Source organism: Scyliorhinus canicula, chromosome 5, assembly GCF_902713615.1.
Source record: "Scyliorhinus canicula chromosome 5, sScyCan1.1, whole genome shotgun sequence".
Lineage (NCBI taxonomy): Eukaryota > Metazoa > Chordata > Chondrichthyes > Carcharhiniformes > Scyliorhinidae > Scyliorhinus > Scyliorhinus canicula.
In genome coordinates, this window is record NC_052150.1 from 111,462,833 (window position 1) to 111,482,330 (window position 19,498).

Sequence of the window (19,498 nt, forward strand, 5' to 3'; positions counted from 1 at the left end):
TCTCCCCTACCCGGCGTGACGGAGGGTCCCGGCGTAGGGGAGTGGCGCCAACCACTCAGGGGTCGGGCCTCCCCAAAGGTGGGGAATTCTCCCCACCTGTGGGGGCCAGCCCCGCGCCAGAGCGGTTGGCACCAGAAGACTGGCGCAGAAAACCGGCGCCCCCGGCTGACGTCACCACCGGCGCATGCGCAATGTGGGTTTCTCTTCCGCTTCCGCCATGGCGAAGGCCGTGGCGGCCACGGAAGGAGAAAGAGTGCACCCACGGCACTGGCCCGGAGTCTGAGCGGGGGGCCCCGATCGCGGGCCAGGCCACCGTGGGGACACCCCCCCGGGGTTCGATCGCCCCCCGCCCCCCCCCCCCCCCCAGGACCCCGGGGGCCCGCTCGCGCCGCTGATCCCGCCGTTACAGAGGTGGTTCAAACCTCGGCGGTGGGAGAGGCCTCCCAGCGGCGGGACTTCGGCCCATCCGGGCCGGAGAATCACCGCAGGGGCCTCGCCGATCGGAGTGGCGAGATTCCCGCCACCGCCACTTCCCGGGTGGCGGAGAATCTCTGCCACGGCGGGGGCCGGATTTTCGGCGGCCCCAGGCGATTCTACGACCCTGCTGGGGGTCGGGGAATTTTGCCCTTTGTCTGTATAGTAATCTGTTAGTTATCTTTCCACATGTTTGCCAATGATTCGTCATTCCAGTTTCACAACCAGATATTCTGTGTATGTTATTACGGTGGGATCACAGAACACAACAGGAGGGAGAGGAAAATATTGTAAGACCGAAAATAGATTTTTCAATGTTGTAAAACAGGTCGCGATTTTGCACTCCAGCAGTCAAATGTGGTCCGTGTTTCCCACCGCAGCATATCGGGAACGTCATTTAAATATTTTTCCATCTCATTATAAAGCTTCCTAGTTGGAATCATGCCAACGTGCTGGATCATCCAGGCATGTCGGCAAGCAAGTAGAACAAAGTGTTTCACAATGATAAGCGACGTGCACCAGACGACCCGAACTTCGAGGTTTGTTTGCCTACCTTGCATCGTACAGCACTCATGGGACTCACAGGCAGCACCACATCACTTTCAGGGGATGTCACAGGCATGGCTCCACCTACTAGATCAGTAGTAAGGCAGGGATGACCTTTCAGGCGTGCAGGCTTGTACTGGAAGTCCTGATCCTGAGTGGGGAAGTTTGCTCTCAGGCACGTGACTGGTGGAAGATTGCAGGGGTTGGGATATATGTTGAACAGTACAAATGGCCTCGGGATGGGTGCGGTCTGTATGGGGCATAGACACATCTTCAAAATGTTCAAGGGCTAAAAACATATATGCATCTGAAGCACAACAGGATCAAGGAATACAGCGGCTAGTTAGACAGGTCTGTGCGGGAGGGAAACCTGAGGGTAAGCTCCTCTCAGTTTCCATATTTACACAGGGTGGCTCGAAGCTGGTCTGGCAGTCAGAGTTTTGCACCACCATCTTCCAACTTGCAGCAATGGTGCAGTACATATTTAAAATGCGATTCCGATGCCTGGACAGATTTTGCGGACCACTTCAATACAGTCCACAGAGGATCTGACGTATCATCGAAGCTTTCTGGGATTTCTGCACGCTGCACAAACTTGGCAGATGATGGGATGGAGGAGCTGCATGTCTCTTTTGATGAAGAGGATCTCGAAGGGGATGAGAGTAATAAGTTTGAGCAAGCTGAGGCTGCAGGGAAGAGACAACAGCACAGACCAGACAAGGGACGCATGTGCATGAGGTCCTGATAGCCACCAGGAGGATAATGAGTTGCAGTGAGTACCCTCTTGGACAAATGTCCTCCCTCATGAGCCAGCGTGAGCACCAGCTTTTCTCTTCCTCTCATTTTGCTCATGCAGTTCAGTATGAGGGTGAATAGTTACACATTAGGCTCATTGTCCTGATCCTTTGAAGGATGGTGAGCCCTCAGGGGCAAGGGTCCTGGCTGAGATGAAGTGCTAACTGGAGGATGGAATTCCATCAGACAACAGATGGTGTTGCCTCTTCAAGCATCTCTCCAGCAACCCAATTGCAACAGCAGCCTACAAGAGGCAGGAGCTGTTGCTCAAGTCCCAGTATCTCACAGCTGTATGCCTTCAATGTGACAAGGCTCCTCAAGGAGATCCATCTCCTACAATGGAACAACGCATTCTGTGTAACATCGATGGTGAATCAGATCATTCACTCTTAGGTCACTCTTAGATGTTCTGCTGCTGTGAATTCATTGAGAGATGACTCAGTGGCTGTGCAGCATTCTTCCAACTTACACTGACAGCCAACACTCTCCATTAGAGATCCTGGGCTGCATTTATCCTCAGCTTAAAATGGATGTGGATCAGCGGAGCATGATGACATCAAACACTTTCCTTGCAGACATTGAAATGCCTCCTCTTTTACACAGACATTGTGCCCTCATGGTCAGTCCCGGGCCTTGCCACATCCAGAATGCATACACACTATGAAGCCCTCAAAGTCATGCGTCATTGCTAATAAAGAGCACACTTCAGCTTCAGTACATCCTCGCTCCTATCCCATTGCTCTCCTCCACAAGTCTAAAGCCATTTTGTGCAGCTTCAGAGCCAGAAATCACCATTTGGAACTAGCATCAGTAACCTCAGTGAGTGTTCAGTGGAGGGGATGCAGTGCGCTGCATCATTGTGACGCGAGCATTGTCCCTGCACAACCACATGGTAAGAGACACTCTAGGATCAGGACAATAATGTGGCTAAGTGGGGCCAAGCTTCGTCATTTTGAGGTGGTAAGGAGTCCCCCTTATTGCTGAACTTAGCAGTTGTACGCTCTGAAAGTGGAAAACACAGTTGGCTGAGAGCAGTGCACACGTGTGAGTATGAGCTCATACCTTGAATGCCCTGCCGAATGACAGAGCACATGGAGTTGCACGATGTGTGAGGTTTCTCCATGTGTGAACACAACTCTCCTTATACGCTACACCTTCATCTTTCAAAGTGCAGGCTAGATAGGAGGACACCCCTTCCTCAATCTTACACAGCCAAGAATAAACTTGATTTGACCTGTAAATGAGGTTTGTTCTGCAAACACACCTAACATTAAGGTGGAGGCATAATTGATGTCAAGAATAATCTGGAAAAGGGCCATACTCTGTGATGATAAGAAGGATCACTGCACAGACAAGAGACCCAAAGTGGGGGGCGGGAAAACAATCTCACACCTAATTGACAGTAATACATATCGCCAGCAGCACGGGTTCAATTCCTGTACCGGTCTCCCCGAACAGGCGTCGGAATGTGGCGACTAGGGGCTTTTCACAGTAACTTCATTGAAGCCTACTTGTGACAATAAGCGATTATTATTATCATCACAATAAGGAAGCTTACACAAAAGGAGGTTGTCTGTGATTACCTTGGCAGATGTCCTCTGGAGGACTGAGATCTGGAGGGGTCTAGCTTACTTTGGATGCCCTGTTGTAAGGTAGGTGCACTTGTCGGCCTGTGGAGTCGAAGGTGATGGGGTCACAGAAAGGCGAGATTGGTATTGGTCAATTGGTCCCAGAGTCATCTGGTTGGATGGCCCCAGTGTGTCCAGCTGCTGATCCTCCTTCCTTTGGCTGCCTATGGACCCCTGGCCGACTCCTTAAGGAGAAGATGCTGCTGGAGTGAGATATAGATGCCCTGCCCACCTTCGCGTAGCCACTGATTGATATCACCAAGGGCAAAGACACCAAATATTATTCCATAACAGTTGATTCAGCACCAAATGTAAGCTGTGGAACAATTAACATTAATTTTAAGATATGTGACAAGCAATGTTGAAATTCTAGAGTGATTTCTCTGTTTTTTTCAGCTACAATCCCACACTTCTGAGTGTCTGGACACAACTGTTTTGGAAATAATTGCAGCAAAACTTGTTGTGGGCAGAGCTTCGGAAATGCCATAAATATGGCAAGAAAATATTCAGCTCCACAAGCAAGACTGAACAATGCAAGCCCCTGTGCATTATTCCCTTGTTGTAGTCTCTCCTTGAATTCAATCTGCAATGCTGCAGCTGAATCCTGTGAGGCAGTAATACTTTTTAAAAAACTTTGTTCAAAACTTTTATGAATTCTTTTCGGTTTCCACACATCAGTGGAATATACTGCAACCATGTTTGGAGCAGGCATAGGGAAAACATTTGATGATCAAATGAATTTGTGACACCAGGTGATTTGCTTGTGCAGATGCTGCTGTTTTGGCTTTCAACTGAACTTTGTTGATATAAAGGTAACTTTATCAGACATAGCCGTATCAAATTCAGAAAAACATGTGTGAAAGCTGAAGCAAACCCTCAGCAGAGAAGTTTGAAAAGTACAGTATTGCTGTTTTTACTGTCTTGTGGAATCACTTACTTCAAAGAATTAATGCCATCAGCAAATTGCTACAAAAGGTTGATGCAGCTTTATGGACTGTTGCACAAGGTTTTGGGTTTGTCTGCCAGTTCCACAGTGATGGAGAGGATCTCTGTCACTGTGAAAATCCAAGCCTCTGCTTCTCTTTCTACATAGATACTGCCTAATTGGGAATTTCTTTTGCTCTCACATAGTTCAAGATTAGGGAGAATTTTTATAGCCTTGAGAAGAAGTGAATGTGGATTTGTTAGGTGAAAGTTTAGTTGACCCTTGCCTATTCAAAGACTGGGATGAGAAGAACATGCTGCAGTCACTTGTATGTTCTAAGAAGCAGTGGCTTCAGTTCTGACACTTCACCAAAGAGATTCTCATGGAACTTTGCAATACCCTGCAGGAAAACCTGTTCAATGGTTGTGAAAACTCTGAATCTATGCTACTGAATGATGTTATGTTTCCTTAGGTGACATATATAAGATAATTGGGCTGCATGTTAGGACATTTTGATAAGTTCCAGAATGTCTTCCATGTATGAAAAAAATCATTAAAGGAAGGAACATAAACACAACTTGGTAGTGCACTGCAATTTGGACAGATAGTTGCAATTGATTCCGTGCAATAGAGACCCATGTAATTTGTTTCCTCTTAGAGATGGTTCAGCATGAGTTGAGTGTGCACCTTCTTGTTGTCAGTCTCTCCCTTCAGTTCTGTGCCTTTTGTTCCTGCAATTATAAAGAAGATTGGTGAAATGCTAATTGACTCAGGAATGCAACCAATGCTATGCAATCGTTCACTGTCCCTCCCAAAGAATAATTAAAAGACACGCAACATATAAATGGCAGTTGGTGGAGGAATAGTCCGGAAATCTGGAAGTTGATCCACATCTATGGGTTGCCATGAGATAGTGTTAGCAAAAGGGTTCCATCAGATGAGTAAGGCTCTTATGTGAGTGTGAAATGGTTGAGCATTGATTTATAACTGTACTCTAATCCAGTCTCATATTTTAAAATCTATTCACTGCTTCTTGTTGTGGAGAAGTAGTGCACAGTAATATTTTCAGTCCCAAATAGCCTATTTCCCTGTTCATTTTATTTGAAACTTGAATTCACTCGGAACGGGGGCTGCAGCCACTTCGCTATCGGACTGCCCGCTCAAAATGGTAAATTGGGAATCCCTCACAATTCCCACCATGCATAAATTTTCACAGCAAGGGATAGGGAATCGCCTCTTGATTTGCGCTCCAAGAACGAGTGCAAGTCAGTGGTGATTCATCTCCGGCTGGAGAACTTAGGGCGGGATTCTCCGATTACCGACGCCGAAATTGCTTTCGCCAATTGGCCGGAGAATCCGTTTTTATGCCGAAACCGGGGACGCCACCGTTTTGCAGATGCTCTGCCCCCTCAAAACAGCATAATCGCTGAGTACGAAGCACGCCAAAGGGACGGCCTCAGGACATTTCCTGAGGCCCTCCCCCAATGCTCCGCCCCCGATGTGCCAACTTCCTGACGGCGCGGTTGCGTGTCCTCTCCGTTTTCGCGATATCGCGTGGCTGCGGACTGTGTCCAGCGCGGCCACAGTTGGGGAGGGGGGAAGCCGTTCTGCTGGCTGGGGGTGGTTCTTCGGCAGGGTCTGGGGGGACTGGTAGGGGGTGTTCCTTGAGTGGTGAGAGGGTGTTACGGGGGGCACTATCTGGCAAGCCAGGTCCGCGTGGGGCCAGTGACATGTTGCACGGCACGGCAGCCGCAGGTAGCCGCCCTGCGCATGCGCAGCCACAAACCCAGCAATTCTCCTTCCGTATCTACAGGTATAGGGCTGGGGGCAGAGCACGGTGCGGGACAGCTCCAATTTTTTGGTCGTACGACCGTACGTTTCCTCGGGACATAGCCTCAGAAATGGAGTATCCAGCCAATAGTTTCTAAAATGGGGAACTCCAGCCAAAATTTGTGCATAGTAAATTTGAAAATTTATATGTAATGGCAAATCAAAGCAGAAGAATCTGAAAGCCAGAAAGTACTTAAGCTGGATCTTTTCAGGTTATAAATACAATAATGTGAGTTTAACATAATAAATCCTATTCTTTAATTTCCAGTGTGCATTATATTTATTGCATTGATTAATGCACTTCTCTCTGTGCTCATTTAACACAATGAATAATTTATGTGACAGATAAGTGATTGTATTAAAAGAAGGCAAACAGGTTTAGTGCAATCATGTTAACCCATGCACTGAATAAAAGTTATTTGATGAAACTTTGTAAGTTGAAATATGATGGGCAGGATTCCCTGCCCCCTGCCGGGCCAGAGAATCACCGGCCCGACGCCGGATGCCGGATTATCCGGCAGCGGTTTTTAGGCAGGGGCGGGAATCGCGCCGCGCTGGACGGGGGCCGTTGGCAGCGGCAGCCCCGGTGATTCTCTGGCCCACGATAGGCCGAATGTCCTGCAGAGTCCTCGGGGTGGGGGGGGGGGGGGGATCTGGCCCCGGGTGGGGCTCCCATGGTGGCCTGGCCCGTGATCGGGCCCACTGATCCGCGGGCGGGCATGTGCCGTAGGGGCACTCTTTCCCTCTGCGCCGGCCAGTGTAACGGCCCGCCATAGCTGGCGCGGGGAAGAACCCCCCTGCACAAGTGCTGGGATGACACAGCGCACGCTGGAACTCCCTCGCATGCACCATATTTATCCTAATCAACATTGGGAAGTTAGCCGGTGATCTGGTCATTATTTCACTGGGGCTATGCTGCGTAGAAAATGGGCTGGATTGTCCCGTCCCCCAGCCACACGTTTCTCAACGGCGCACTGTTCGCTGGCAGCCGGATTCTATACTCCTGCTGTTTTTCAATGTGTTAGCCCATTGAAATCACCCCACGCTGCCGGAAACCTGCGGGAACAAGGAATCCCAACGGCCGGAGAATTCCAGCCAATATAATAGGTTTTATTAATCCTAACGAGGCAATATTCAGAATTGGAATGCTATATTAGTAATTTTTATTAGGGTATTAGCTACCTTACTTCTCTCAAACGTTTACATTTCTGTGCATGTACATGAGTTCTCCTTTCACTCTAATGAATTATTGTTGGGTTTCTTGTGTTCGCAGGAAATTTTGTGGACAGAAATTTGTGCAGAGAAGCTATCTATCCAGTCCCGGTATTATGTGAAGTACCATGCCCAAAAGACTGTGTTCTTAGCAAATGGTCAGAATGGTCATCATGCTCATATACCTGCTCTGGGAAGACCACCGAGGGCAAACAGATGCGTGCACGCTCAATTCTGGCATATGCAGCTGAAGGTATGATTACCAATCAGTCAAATTCTCTTGTACTCTTTTGGTGAAAAGAACAAATAATTAGTAGCTTTAGTGTCATCTGTTTATTTTCCAATTGCTTGGTATCTCAATAATTTTGAATAATTTAGAGAATTCTTAGGTCGACTGAGGTACATTACTAACTATAATTTAGAACAACTCATCAGGGATTCCTGTGACGAACAAATATATAGTTACGACTAATTGTTTATCTTAATGTTCAGTTTTATCCTGAGAATCCAGCAAGTTATGATTGTCAAGTCACCTGATATGTCTGTAAATGTTTTTTACATCATGTACATCATGTAAATGTTTTGACACACAGCAAATGATGATTGTCAAAGCAATGGTAGATTACTTTTTTTCTGTTGTGTTATCTGTTATAAGCCCATGCTGTCTAGCAGGTGCTGAAAAGCTACTTACTGGCAAATTTGTTCAATTACATTTACTGTCCAAAAGCAGCAGGGCATGTCATGATTTAATGCGCTAAGGGTCATTGACCCCAGCTGTGTCTATTGTTTCTTCAGCCATTGAATATTTGGCACAATTTAATTTCAGATGAAAAACTGTTGCTATACTGACTACTATGAATTTTATGAGCTATATTGTCTATGCATATTAAATAAACATAAACATAATTCCTTTATCATGAAGAAACAAACATATATTGCAATGCAATATTTTGATTCTTCTGACCCCACTATCATTATCACTCTTCTGAATTTTCCTTCTAGATGACAGTTCCTTCATGCGCACACACCATACTTGACTGAAAATGATAATTGATTTCTTATCTAGAACTGTAGCTATAATATTTCATACCTACTCACAAGTAAATATGTGAATGATTTGGGATTGCTTTTCTCATTGGCTTCAGAACTCCGACATTAGGCCAAATGGACAATCGGCAGTGCAATCTTGCAGGAAGAGACTGATTGGCCATCATGTTAAGGACACCGCCTAGCTCCCAATGGCTGGAGGCTCAATCAGAGGACTGGCCACTCTGCTACCTCTACAAACCCATTGGGACAGTGGACATTGCTGAGGCAGGTTGGCAACTGCAAGAGTGCCTTAACAGGAATGCCCCTTTGCTGGCAAATGCAGAAGAACTGTATTGAAGACTCCTGATGTCAGTAGGGACATCAGGGTGAAGGCAAAACACCTCAGCAGGATCAAATACGATTGCAGTTGCAGTCTTTTATCCAAACTGCCTTGCCATTGGAGCTTGAGCCCCCCCACTTGCCACGGGAAGGCAGCTTCTAATGAATTGGCCATCTCCTTGTGTGAGGAGGAACCACTCTGCCATTGGCAAAGTCCTGGTAATGCAGAAAAATCACTGTCCAACTGAGTGGAGTGGGCAATCAAACTTGTTACCAGGCCGACCTTGGAAAAGCTTTCTGGAGGAAAGAATGTGATAGGGCGCCATCCAGCCAGAGTGTATCCCGATTTTCTCAGGTCCCCTGCTTTCAATCCTAACTACATGGGGCTGGGAAAATCAAGTGTGGATAATTTATGTGTGCAAGTGTATAATAATAATAATCTTTATTGTCACAAGTAGACTGTCATTAACACTACAATGAAGTTACTGTGAAAAGCCACTTGTTGCCACATTCCGGCGCCTGTTCGGGTACACAAAGGGAGAATTCAGAATGTCCAAATTACCTAACAAGCACATCTTTCAGGACTTGTGGGAGGAAACAGGAGCACCTGGAGCAAGCCCACACAGACACAGGGAGAACATGCAGACTCCACACAGACAGTGACCAAAGCCGGGAATCGAACCTGGGACCCTAGAGCTGTGAAGCAACAGTGTTAACCACTGTGCTATCATGCTGCCCATGATCTCCTCTCTTTGGAAGTGCAGAAGATGACCATTTGGCCTATTGAGTCTGCAGTGAGCCTCCAAAAGAGCACTCTACCCAGGCCCACTCCCCTGCCCTATCCCCATAACCATTGACCATGGCCAATCCATCTAATCTGCCCATTTTTGGACATGAAGGGACAATCTAACATGGCCAATCCACCTAATCTGCACATCTTTGGACGATAAGGGATAATCTAGCATGGCCAATCATCCTAACCTGCATATCTTTCACACTGTGGAAGAAACAGGATCACCTGGAGGAAGCCCAAACAGACATTGGGAGAAGTGCAAAATCCACACAAGACAGTCGCCCATGGCAGGAATCAAACCTGGGTCCGTGGCACTATGAGGCAGCAGTGCTAGCCTCTGCGCTGCTCTAGATGTCATCAATCTGTTTCTCCAGTTCTCCTATTTACAGTATGATAAATCCATGTAATACCAGTCAATAATAGCCACAAAATACAACAATTTTGCAAATAGAAAAGTCTAGTGAACTCTGGTAGCAGAAGTAAACTGCCAAGCTTGTTTGTTTCTTTAAGTGATTTATTGCATTGAAATCATAAACAACTATTCACAAAAATAACTAAAAGGACTTTTGAAATTAATATATTACATATGAACAGAAGAAATAGGAGCAAGAGAAGACCATACAACCCGTCAAGCTCCAACATCTGAGATGATCGTGGTGCCTGATCTTGGGCTTCAACTCCACTTTCTCACCTGCACCTCATATCTCTTAGTTCCCTGAGAGACCAAAATTTGTCTACTCCAACCTTATGCATATTTAATGATGGAAAATCCACAACCCTCTGGTGTGGAGAAGTCCAAAAGATTCACAACCCTTTGACCGAAGAAATTTCTCCTCACATCAGTTCTGAATGATAACCCCTTTTCCTGAAACTATGCTCCCTTGCTCTGGATTTCCCAGCCAAGGGAAGCAACTTCTCATTATCTACCCTGTCAAGTTTCTTCATAATCTTGAATGCGGTCATCACTCATTCTTCTAAACTCAAGAGTATTTAGCCCCAATTTACTCAGGCTGTCATTGCAGGGCAAGCCTTTTATCCCAGGGACCAAGCAAATTAACTTCCACCGTATTGCCTCCAATGCAAGTATATCCTTCCTTAAATATGGAGACCAAAACTACACATGCTGTTCAGATATAGTCTCACTAAAGCACTGTATAATTTCAGCAAGACTTCTTTATTCTTTTACTTGAATCCCCTTTCAATAAAGGTCAACATATCAGTTGCTTGCCTAATTGCTTGCTGTATCCACATGCTCACTTTTTGTGTTCCTCGTATGAGTACACCACAAGTCTGTCTGAACAGCAACATTTATGTGTTTTAAGCCTTTAAAAAATATATTTTTCTATTCCTATAACCGAAGTGAATAATCTCACACTTTTCCACAATATACTCCACCTGTCACTTTGTTGCCCAGCTACATAACCTCTTTGCAACTCTTTGGTGTCTTCCTCACAATTTTCATTCTCATTTAGCTTTATATCATCAGCAAATGTAGATACATTGCTCTCTGTCTCTCTGAGTCACAGGCCCCAGCACTGAGAACAGCAGAACCACATAAAATCAAGAATCAGTGTACTACCCTGATGTGAACGAATAGTTATTTGTTTAGTTTTATGCTGGCGAAATTCCTGTTGAATTTTTTTAAAGATCAGAGCCATATCATTTAAGTGTGAAGACTGCAAGAATGTTTTTGAAGACCATGACATATTATTTTTGTATTGTTTGTTTTTGAACAGGAGCAGCACAGTGTCCAAACAGCAGTGCCTTACAGGAAGTACGCAGCTGTAATGAGCATCCTTGTACTGTATATCACTGGCAGGCTGGTCACTGGGGTCCTTGCATTGAAGACTCGTCTGTAGCTACTCTTAATTCAAGCACCAGCTGGAGCGGTGAGGCAACCTGTGCTGTGGGAATGCAAACTAGAAAGGTTATGTGTGTGAGAGTCAACGTGGGACAAGTGGGACCAAAAAAGTAAAGGCATAGTAATTGCTCAATAAAACTGTGATAATATTTGCTTTGGGTTAAAGAAAGCTATCTAAAGTTATATTTGCTATTATTGACTGAAGTGTTCACATAGTATAATAATGTTAAAATAATTCCATGGTACGATGCCACCTAGTTTCAGGAGAATTCAGATGTTAGAAATGCTGAAATTTCTTATCCCATTTCAGGTGGGAAATCCAGACCATAAAATATTTGTTGTGTTGAAGCACAGAGATGCATTGTGTGAAGATCAGTAAAGGAAATTGTGTGGACGGTAGTTTAATGGAAATTAGATCAAGAAAGCTGGAGGTGGATCTCCTGCATGGGTGAGCTCTGAGAGGACATGGAGAGAGATTAGCCAGAAGCTAAAGAGAGATCACATTGAGCTACACCAAACAAGATTCTTGAGGGAGGTTAGATTTATTTGGCTAGAGGGAGGAAAGAAGTATTGGAGACTGCTGAATGAATATTCTCAATCTTGGTAACAAAGAATCTTTGAACCTTTTTGCTCTTATTGGAAATTAGGTTGGAGGAAAAAAAGTTGAAGATGGTTGGAAGTGGAGAAAATAAGCAGTTGGTTACCTTTACTCTGTTAAAACCATCCCCAACTCCAAGATCAACTGGAGAGCCAAATTAGTCCCCAATACGCTTGATGTAGTCCAGCCAGAATAGTTGCAGAGTAAGCTTCAGGCCTCTATGCCTTCCAAACCTCCTACACCCAATCATAATCTTCTAATACCCGGCAATACCCTTCTTGGAAATGGTTAACTCTTGTTGTATTTTCTGTTTCTTATTTCTGTGAAGTGATGGAGCTTAATTTAATCTAAGATTTAGGGGTATAGCACTGGTTTGCCACTGATATACCACCAGTATAGCATTGGTATACCACTGGTTTAGCAGTGGTATAATCAGATAAAGTCAGTATGGATTTATGAAAGGAAAATCATGCTTGACAAATCAACTGGAATTCTTTGAAGGTGTAGCAAGTAGAGTTGACTAGGAAGATCCGGTGGATGTGGTTTATTTAGACTTTCAGAAGACTTTGTACAAGTTTTCACGAGGCAGATTACTAAGTAAAGTTAAAGTTCATGGGATTGCGGGTAGTGTCATGAGATGGATAGAAAGCTGGTTAGCAGACAGGAAGCAAAAAGTTGGAATACATGGATCTTTTTCTGATTGGCAGGCTGTGACTAGTTGGGTACCGCAGGGATCTGTGCTAGGATCCCAACTGTTCACATTATATATCAATGATTTGCAGCATGGGCAAGCTGGGTTGAAGGGCCTGTTTCCATGCCGTAAACATCTATGACTCTATAACTAAAAGTAGTATTTCCATATTTGAAGATGATACAAAGTTAGTGGGAGGGTGAACTGTGAGGAGGATGCATAGATGCTTCATCGGGATTTGGACAGGCCGAATGAGTGGGCATATGCATGACAGATGCGGTATAACGTGGATAAATGTGAGGTTATCAATTTGGGAGTAAAAATAGGAAGGCAGATTATTAATTGAATTTGTGTCTATTGAGAGAGGTGGATACTCAACAAGACCTTGGTGTTTTTGTGCACCAATAACTGAAAGTAAGCATGCAGGTACAGCAAGCAGTGAAGAAGGCAAATGGTATGTTGGCCTTCATAGCGGGAAGATTTGATTATTGCAATAGGGAAGTTTTATTCAATAGTATAGGGCATTGGTGAGGCCACACCTGGTGTATTATGTGCAGTTTTGGTGTCCTTATCTGAGGAAGGATATTCAGGCTATGGAGGGAGTGCAGCGAAGGTTTAACAGGCTGATTTTTGGGATGGCAGGACTGTCATATGAGGAGAGATTAAATTGGTAAGGATTATTGGAGTTTAGAAGAGTGAGGGGGAATCTCATAGAAACTTATAGAATTCTAACAGGCGTAGACAGGGCAGATTATGAAACAATATTCCCGACGGTGGGGGAGTCCAGAACTAGGGTTCAAAGTTTGAGGATGAGGGCTAAACCTTTTAGGACTGAGGTGAGGAGAAATTTCTTCACCCAGAGAATGGTGAATCTATGAAATTTACTACCACAAAAAGTAGTTGAGGTGAAAATATTGTGTAATTTCAAGAAGGAATTGGATATAGCTCTTGGGACTAAAGGGATCAAGGGATAAGGGGGGAAGGCGGGATCAGGGAATTGAACTTGATGATCAACCACAATCATAATGAATGGCACAGCAGGCTTGAAGGGCCGATTGGCTTCCTCCTGCTTTTATTTTTTATGTTTCTATGTAGTTGTTCCAAAGGTATAAAACATTCATGTCGTTTGTGAAAAGCAGTCATTCGAAAGCTTGTGGTACTTCTTTTTCAACTTCTGAAAACAGAGTACTGTTAAGAATACAGTACTTCAGAGAACTGACTAGCTGGAATAAAACATATAACTGTGTGTGCTTTATGTTAATTGTGTCCACACAGAATAACTGCTGTGAGCCTGATGAATTTGGCTTTTTGAACATATTTATACCTCATTAAGTAGGTTATTGAAAATCATGATGAGAGAAGATATAATGAAGCACCCTGTATTATTAAATCTGTTTTTGTAAAGAAGACAGTTGGGAGTCTAAGATTCTGGGAGCTGTTCCCTAGAAAACAGTACTATTAATCTTAAAACATAGGCAGTCTTAAAAATTATATAAGAAGTCATTGAGAGTGTTCTATATTCTCCTTCACTTTCTATATTCTCCTCCACTTCCCACCAAGAGAAAAACATCTCAATCATAACCATAATTTCTAGTTCTAATTAGATATGTTATGAAGATTACTTTTCTGGAAATGCTGTAATTCAATTACATTTTTTATTCCTTAACGTGTCATTAGTACAATGGTTTACAGTAATTATGAAATAGAGTACTAATATGGTTTATGTGTTGCAATATAAAGTGCAATGACATTGTGATATTGGTAGTTCTAACTAATCTTTCATTTATACAACATTAACTTAAAATAATTTATTCAATTTTAATATGTGTATTTACCTCTTACAGTTGGATTGTAGTCAATGGTTACTTGCGAATAAATGTGTATTGGGTTTCACTTATATCCCGAGCTGTGTATGAAAGTCATTAATTGTGCAATGTGAAGACCTGGTCACCTAAAAGTGGCTGGAGTTTCTGACTATGGGCGTGATTTACCGGCCACCTCCAGCCGGAATTGGAATGGAATGCGGCCAGTAGATGCCGGGAGAGGTCTCACATGAGGTATTCCTGAAGGTCACCACATGAGATCTCGCAAGACGTTGCAATCTGGATACCGCCCACAATGGGCAGGACCCAGACTTGCAGCATACTCACTTAACCTTGCCAATGCCAGATGGAACCAGCACCTGGGATCTATCAACCTCGCCGAGGAGACTCCAGCGTGATGCCGTTCAGCACTGGTCCCCACAAACAGGGACCAGGCTGAACGGCACTTAGGGGGAGGGGGTTCTCCCAGGTGATCGAGAGCTCCGAGTGATTGGCCTCTAGGTAGGGTGAAACCCTGGCACTGCTGATGCCACCTGGGAACCCTGGCAGTGCCACTTGGGCACCCTAGCAGTGCCACCAGGTACCAGTCTGGCAGTGGCAAGGTACCTGCGGCATTTTGCCTTTCCGGGAAGCAGGGCCAGGAGTGCCCTGCCTGTGTGAGGTGGAGTCCGGGGTGCTCGTGGACCCCCCAACAGATGAGTTGGGCTGTGAGTGGTCCCAGCATCACGTCAGGGAGGTTGAGTGATCGAGGCATTATTTAAGAATGACATCCCAATCTTAGGAAATTACGCTAAATGCAGCCTTGAGGGGAGTTGAGCTGCATGTTAACATAGTGATTAGCGCTGTTGCTTCACAGCGTCAGCGTCCCAGGTTCAATTCCCACATGGGTCACTGTGCGTATTCTGCACGTTCTCCCCGTGTCTGCGTGGGTTTCCTCTGGGTGCTCCGGTTTCCTCCGAATCCTGGAAGATGTGCTTGTTAGATGACTTGGACATTCTGAATTCTCCCTCCATGTACCCAAACAGGTGCCGGATTTTGGCACCTAGGGAATGTTCACAGTAACTTCATTGCAGTGTTAATGTAAGCCTACTTGTGACAATAATAAAGATTATTATTATTAAAACACAACAGAGTGCCTTTAGATAGTGGGGTCATTCACAGTGCTACAAGTGCCAGGAACGAGCCCTCTAATCTCACCAGAACGGACTCTTTTTTTTTGTTAGATCTCACCCTATGTTGAATTAATATTAACTTATTGTCTCCATTTAGTCCCACATTCTATTCAGCTTTGTTGATTATTTTCAAATTTCTTCTGGTTCTGTTCTGCTTAACGGGATAGAGTAGGTCTGTGTCTGTTTTAAGAATAGTCTTCATTTTTCATTGTATACACTGGCGGCCAAAATAAATTACTGGTGAAGCAAAAGGAAAGACAAGAAGAGGAATAAAGGGTTTAAGGTTAATATCCTGGAGGAGATTATAGGGATATGCAGGGATTTAAACAGAAGGATGATTATTTCAAATTTCTGGCATAGGGGACTGAAAGCCATGGTACATTAGCAAGGAATGGTAATGTGCAAGTGAGATTTAGTACACGATACAGGAGCAGAGTTTTGGCTCAGTTCCTGAAATTTGCCTTTTAGCTGTTCTTCAAATAATTTTATAAAACAGCCAAGCTAACCACATATGTTTATTTTCATTGTATGTATGTATGCTGATTTTAATGCTTCCGAAATATTTATTTATAAACAAAAATACTAGTTGTCAGTCTGCAAATTCCTGCGTCCAGTAGTAATATCTGCCATTTCACTGAGATGTATGTAAGTGATACCCAAATTACTGAAGTTGGAGAATTGTTAGCCTCTGTGATGTTCCCCTTCATGATGGAATAGAACAAACATACAGGGCGCGATTCTCCCAAAACGGGAGAAATCGTAAAGCTGGCGTCAAACCCGGGCGGGTTTGACGCCAGCGCGCCCCTTCCCGACCGGGAACCGATTCTGGTCCCCGGTCGGGGCTAGCAGCCCGACGCCGTAGGCTCCGGCATTAGGCTTGCCGGAGTTAGCGCCGGCTGACGCGTCATATGACGTCAGCCGCGCATGCGCGGATTGGAAGACTCCAACCCGCGCATGCGCGGATGACGTCATCGCGTATTTGTGCGAAACCCGCGCATGCGCGGGCCGGGTTGCCCCTCAGCCGCCCCGCGAATGGATACTGCGGGGCGGCGGAAGGAGAAAGAGTGCGCGGGCATCGGGCCCGCTGCCCGCGATCGGTGCCCACCGATTGCAGGCCCATGGCACCCTTGGCACGGCCGTGGTACTGCCGTGCCAATTGGTGCCATGGTTATGAAAAGCGAGTTTGTGACGCCGTTTTTACGAACGGCCAGACCAGGTGTGTTTGCCGTTCGTAAAAACGGCGTAAAGGGCTGGGACTTCGGCCCATCGAACAGCTGTGAATCGCTGCCGGCCGTAAAAAAACGGCGGCAGCGATTCGGGTCGGGAGTTGGGCGGTGGGGGAGAATAGCGGGAGGGCGGGAAAAATGTCGGGAAGGCCCTCCCGCTATTCTCCGACCCGTCATGGGGGTCGGAGAATTTCGCCCACAGTTTCCAGATCATCCAAGACAAGGTTCACTTTTAGAAACTAATTATTGAAAAAGAGTTAGCTCCAAAAGAAAACTGGAGCTGCAACAAAAATTACCTCTTTACTCTTAGCAAGTAGCTCTTATCAAGAATTAAATGTCATTATGAATGTTTTAGTTTAACTTAGTTCTCTCAAAGGGTGAGCAGTATTATCCCGATGGAGAAACGAATAATAATTCCATACAGAAAGAGTATTTAACATCAACAGCTAAAAATTAGTGAAATGTTACAATGTCAATCCCACACGTACAAAGCACGCTCACAATAAAATGATTAATTTTCATCTGCTTATTTTCTACTTCCCCTTTAAAAATTGAAATCTGTTAGATAAAAGCACTTGTGAAAGATGAATGCCGGTCATGTTCTCATGATAGCTAATGGGCTTATTTCAACGTCATGGAAAAACAAACTATTCATCTGTCACCAGTGACTTCTCTCTTCATGCCAGATTAGTTTGAAATGACACTAGACAAATTTGAAACACACGCTGCTCCTGTTTTCGTAAAGATGCAGTGGCCTTTAATCTTTCATGAGGTTCACACAGATCAAATTGTCTAAGGAGCATTGAAGGGTCAAATTATTCAAGAAGAAGAACTGCAACTGTATCTTCATCCTTCCTGTTAACCAAGCTCGTTTTTGTTCTAAACATAAATTAAACAGAGACACGTGTCATGAAATCTGCAAAGACAAAATATGAAGCTTCTTAAACTCTCTTGTTAAATAGGGATTATCATTGTATGATCAAATCAATAAGAAAACACTATAGGCTTTATCTAGCTTCATGCAACTCTGTTGAAAAACACTTCACTTCACATAATTTGATTTTTGAATGCTTTGCAGTTCAAGCAATTTTCCAATCCTGCCATAATGGGTTTCCCGACAGCGGATGCGGCAGGCCATTCCAACATCCATTGACTTCAGGGGGACAGGAAGTTCCCGCCAGTGGGAGGGGCCGGAACTTTTCAGTGAGAGTCACTATTAAACTGAAAGAGAGATAATTGTGTATTAATACCGATTTTAAAAAACAATTGCCAATGCAATTCTGATGTTTGTGTTCCAGGGAGGCATAGTCACATTTTTTAAAATTGTAACTAAGGGAATTAATTTATTTTGGTTAACAAAAGTGCATATAATTCCCCTGTGTTCTTCCTTAATCCCATCATTAAACTGTTTAAAATAAACAGCAATGGAAAATGTTACAAATGTCTTAAACAGTAACAACTTATATATTATGCCTCATGTTGAAAAACACCTCAGTGAATTTTGAGGGATTACTCAATTTATTTTGAAAAGTAACCCCCTCCATCAATGCAACAGAGGAATATTATATGAACTCATTACCCATACATGTTGGCAATCATTTTGACTTTTAAAGAAGCATTTATTTCCAGTTATAAAAGTGAGCTCTAACCGTAAAGTACAGTTGCAGAAATAATCCCTTGCTATTGAAGGACAAATATATTTTGTGCAATCATTATACCTTTCATAGTTAATTTATCTAGGTAGTCTGCCTAAACTTATTGAATGAACACAGTGAAAAGTAACAATACATATCTCCAAAATAAACATGATTGTATAGTGAAAATAATTACTATGGGCTGTGTTTATAATTGAAACTGAGTAATGGCTTTGTTGGTAAAGTGTTGTTTTTGTCTGACACGTTTTGCAGGCTTCCTGTCATTTTTTTTGTTACCTTTTAGTGGCTGAAGTGAAATACTCCAGATAGCCAAATGTTCACTAGTTAGTTCATAACCAGCAAGAACCTTCTTAATCCATTTCATTTTACAATGTACAGCCTTCTCATAGGGAGTAGCCACCTGAATGCCTGACTCAATAGAACAACACATCTTCGGCAGGTAAAAGCCCATTTTCTACAGCTGACAGGATTACAATAGGCTTGTGACATTACCAAAACACGACATTTGAGATCTATTTCCACACCGAATTCTAGTAAGAGCTCATGAAGACAAAATATCTGTGTGATTAATTTCAGTTTTGATTGAAGGAACTGTGTTATCCCACATTCAATTTTGCATGACGAAGAGCAAACATAGATACATGTTGTTACATCACTTTTTTTGTCATATTGTACATTGATAGGAAGGCCAACTACAGCAAATGCTCAAAGTAAATAACAGAGTGTTAATAAAGATCAATGGGAACAGTCTAATAAAACGGTGGGCACCCTGCAGCTTGGGGGCCACATGCAGTCCATCTGGGTTCTGAACGCGACCCACGAGACATTTTGTTACCTGTTGCACACGTGCAGGATTGCCACATTCTGCTGATTGCCACATTCTGCTAACTTGTTATGAAAT

At 44.1% G+C, this 19,498-nt stretch overlaps 1 protein-coding gene across 1 annotated transcript in view; it reads left to right on the plus strand.

Annotated features, from left to right (window-relative positions):
* LOC119965672 (thrombospondin type-1 domain-containing protein 7A-like) overlaps positions 1-19,498 on the plus strand; it is a 589,817-nt gene that overhangs the window by 460,478 nt on the left and 109,841 nt on the right. Inside the window, exons 7-8 of the mRNA XM_038796437.1 lie at positions 7,472-7,663; positions 11,308-11,542. Coding sequence (XP_038652365.1) covers positions 7,472-7,663; positions 11,308-11,542 — 427 coding nt within the window. The remainder of the gene's footprint in view (positions 1-7,471; positions 7,664-11,307; positions 11,543-19,498) is intronic.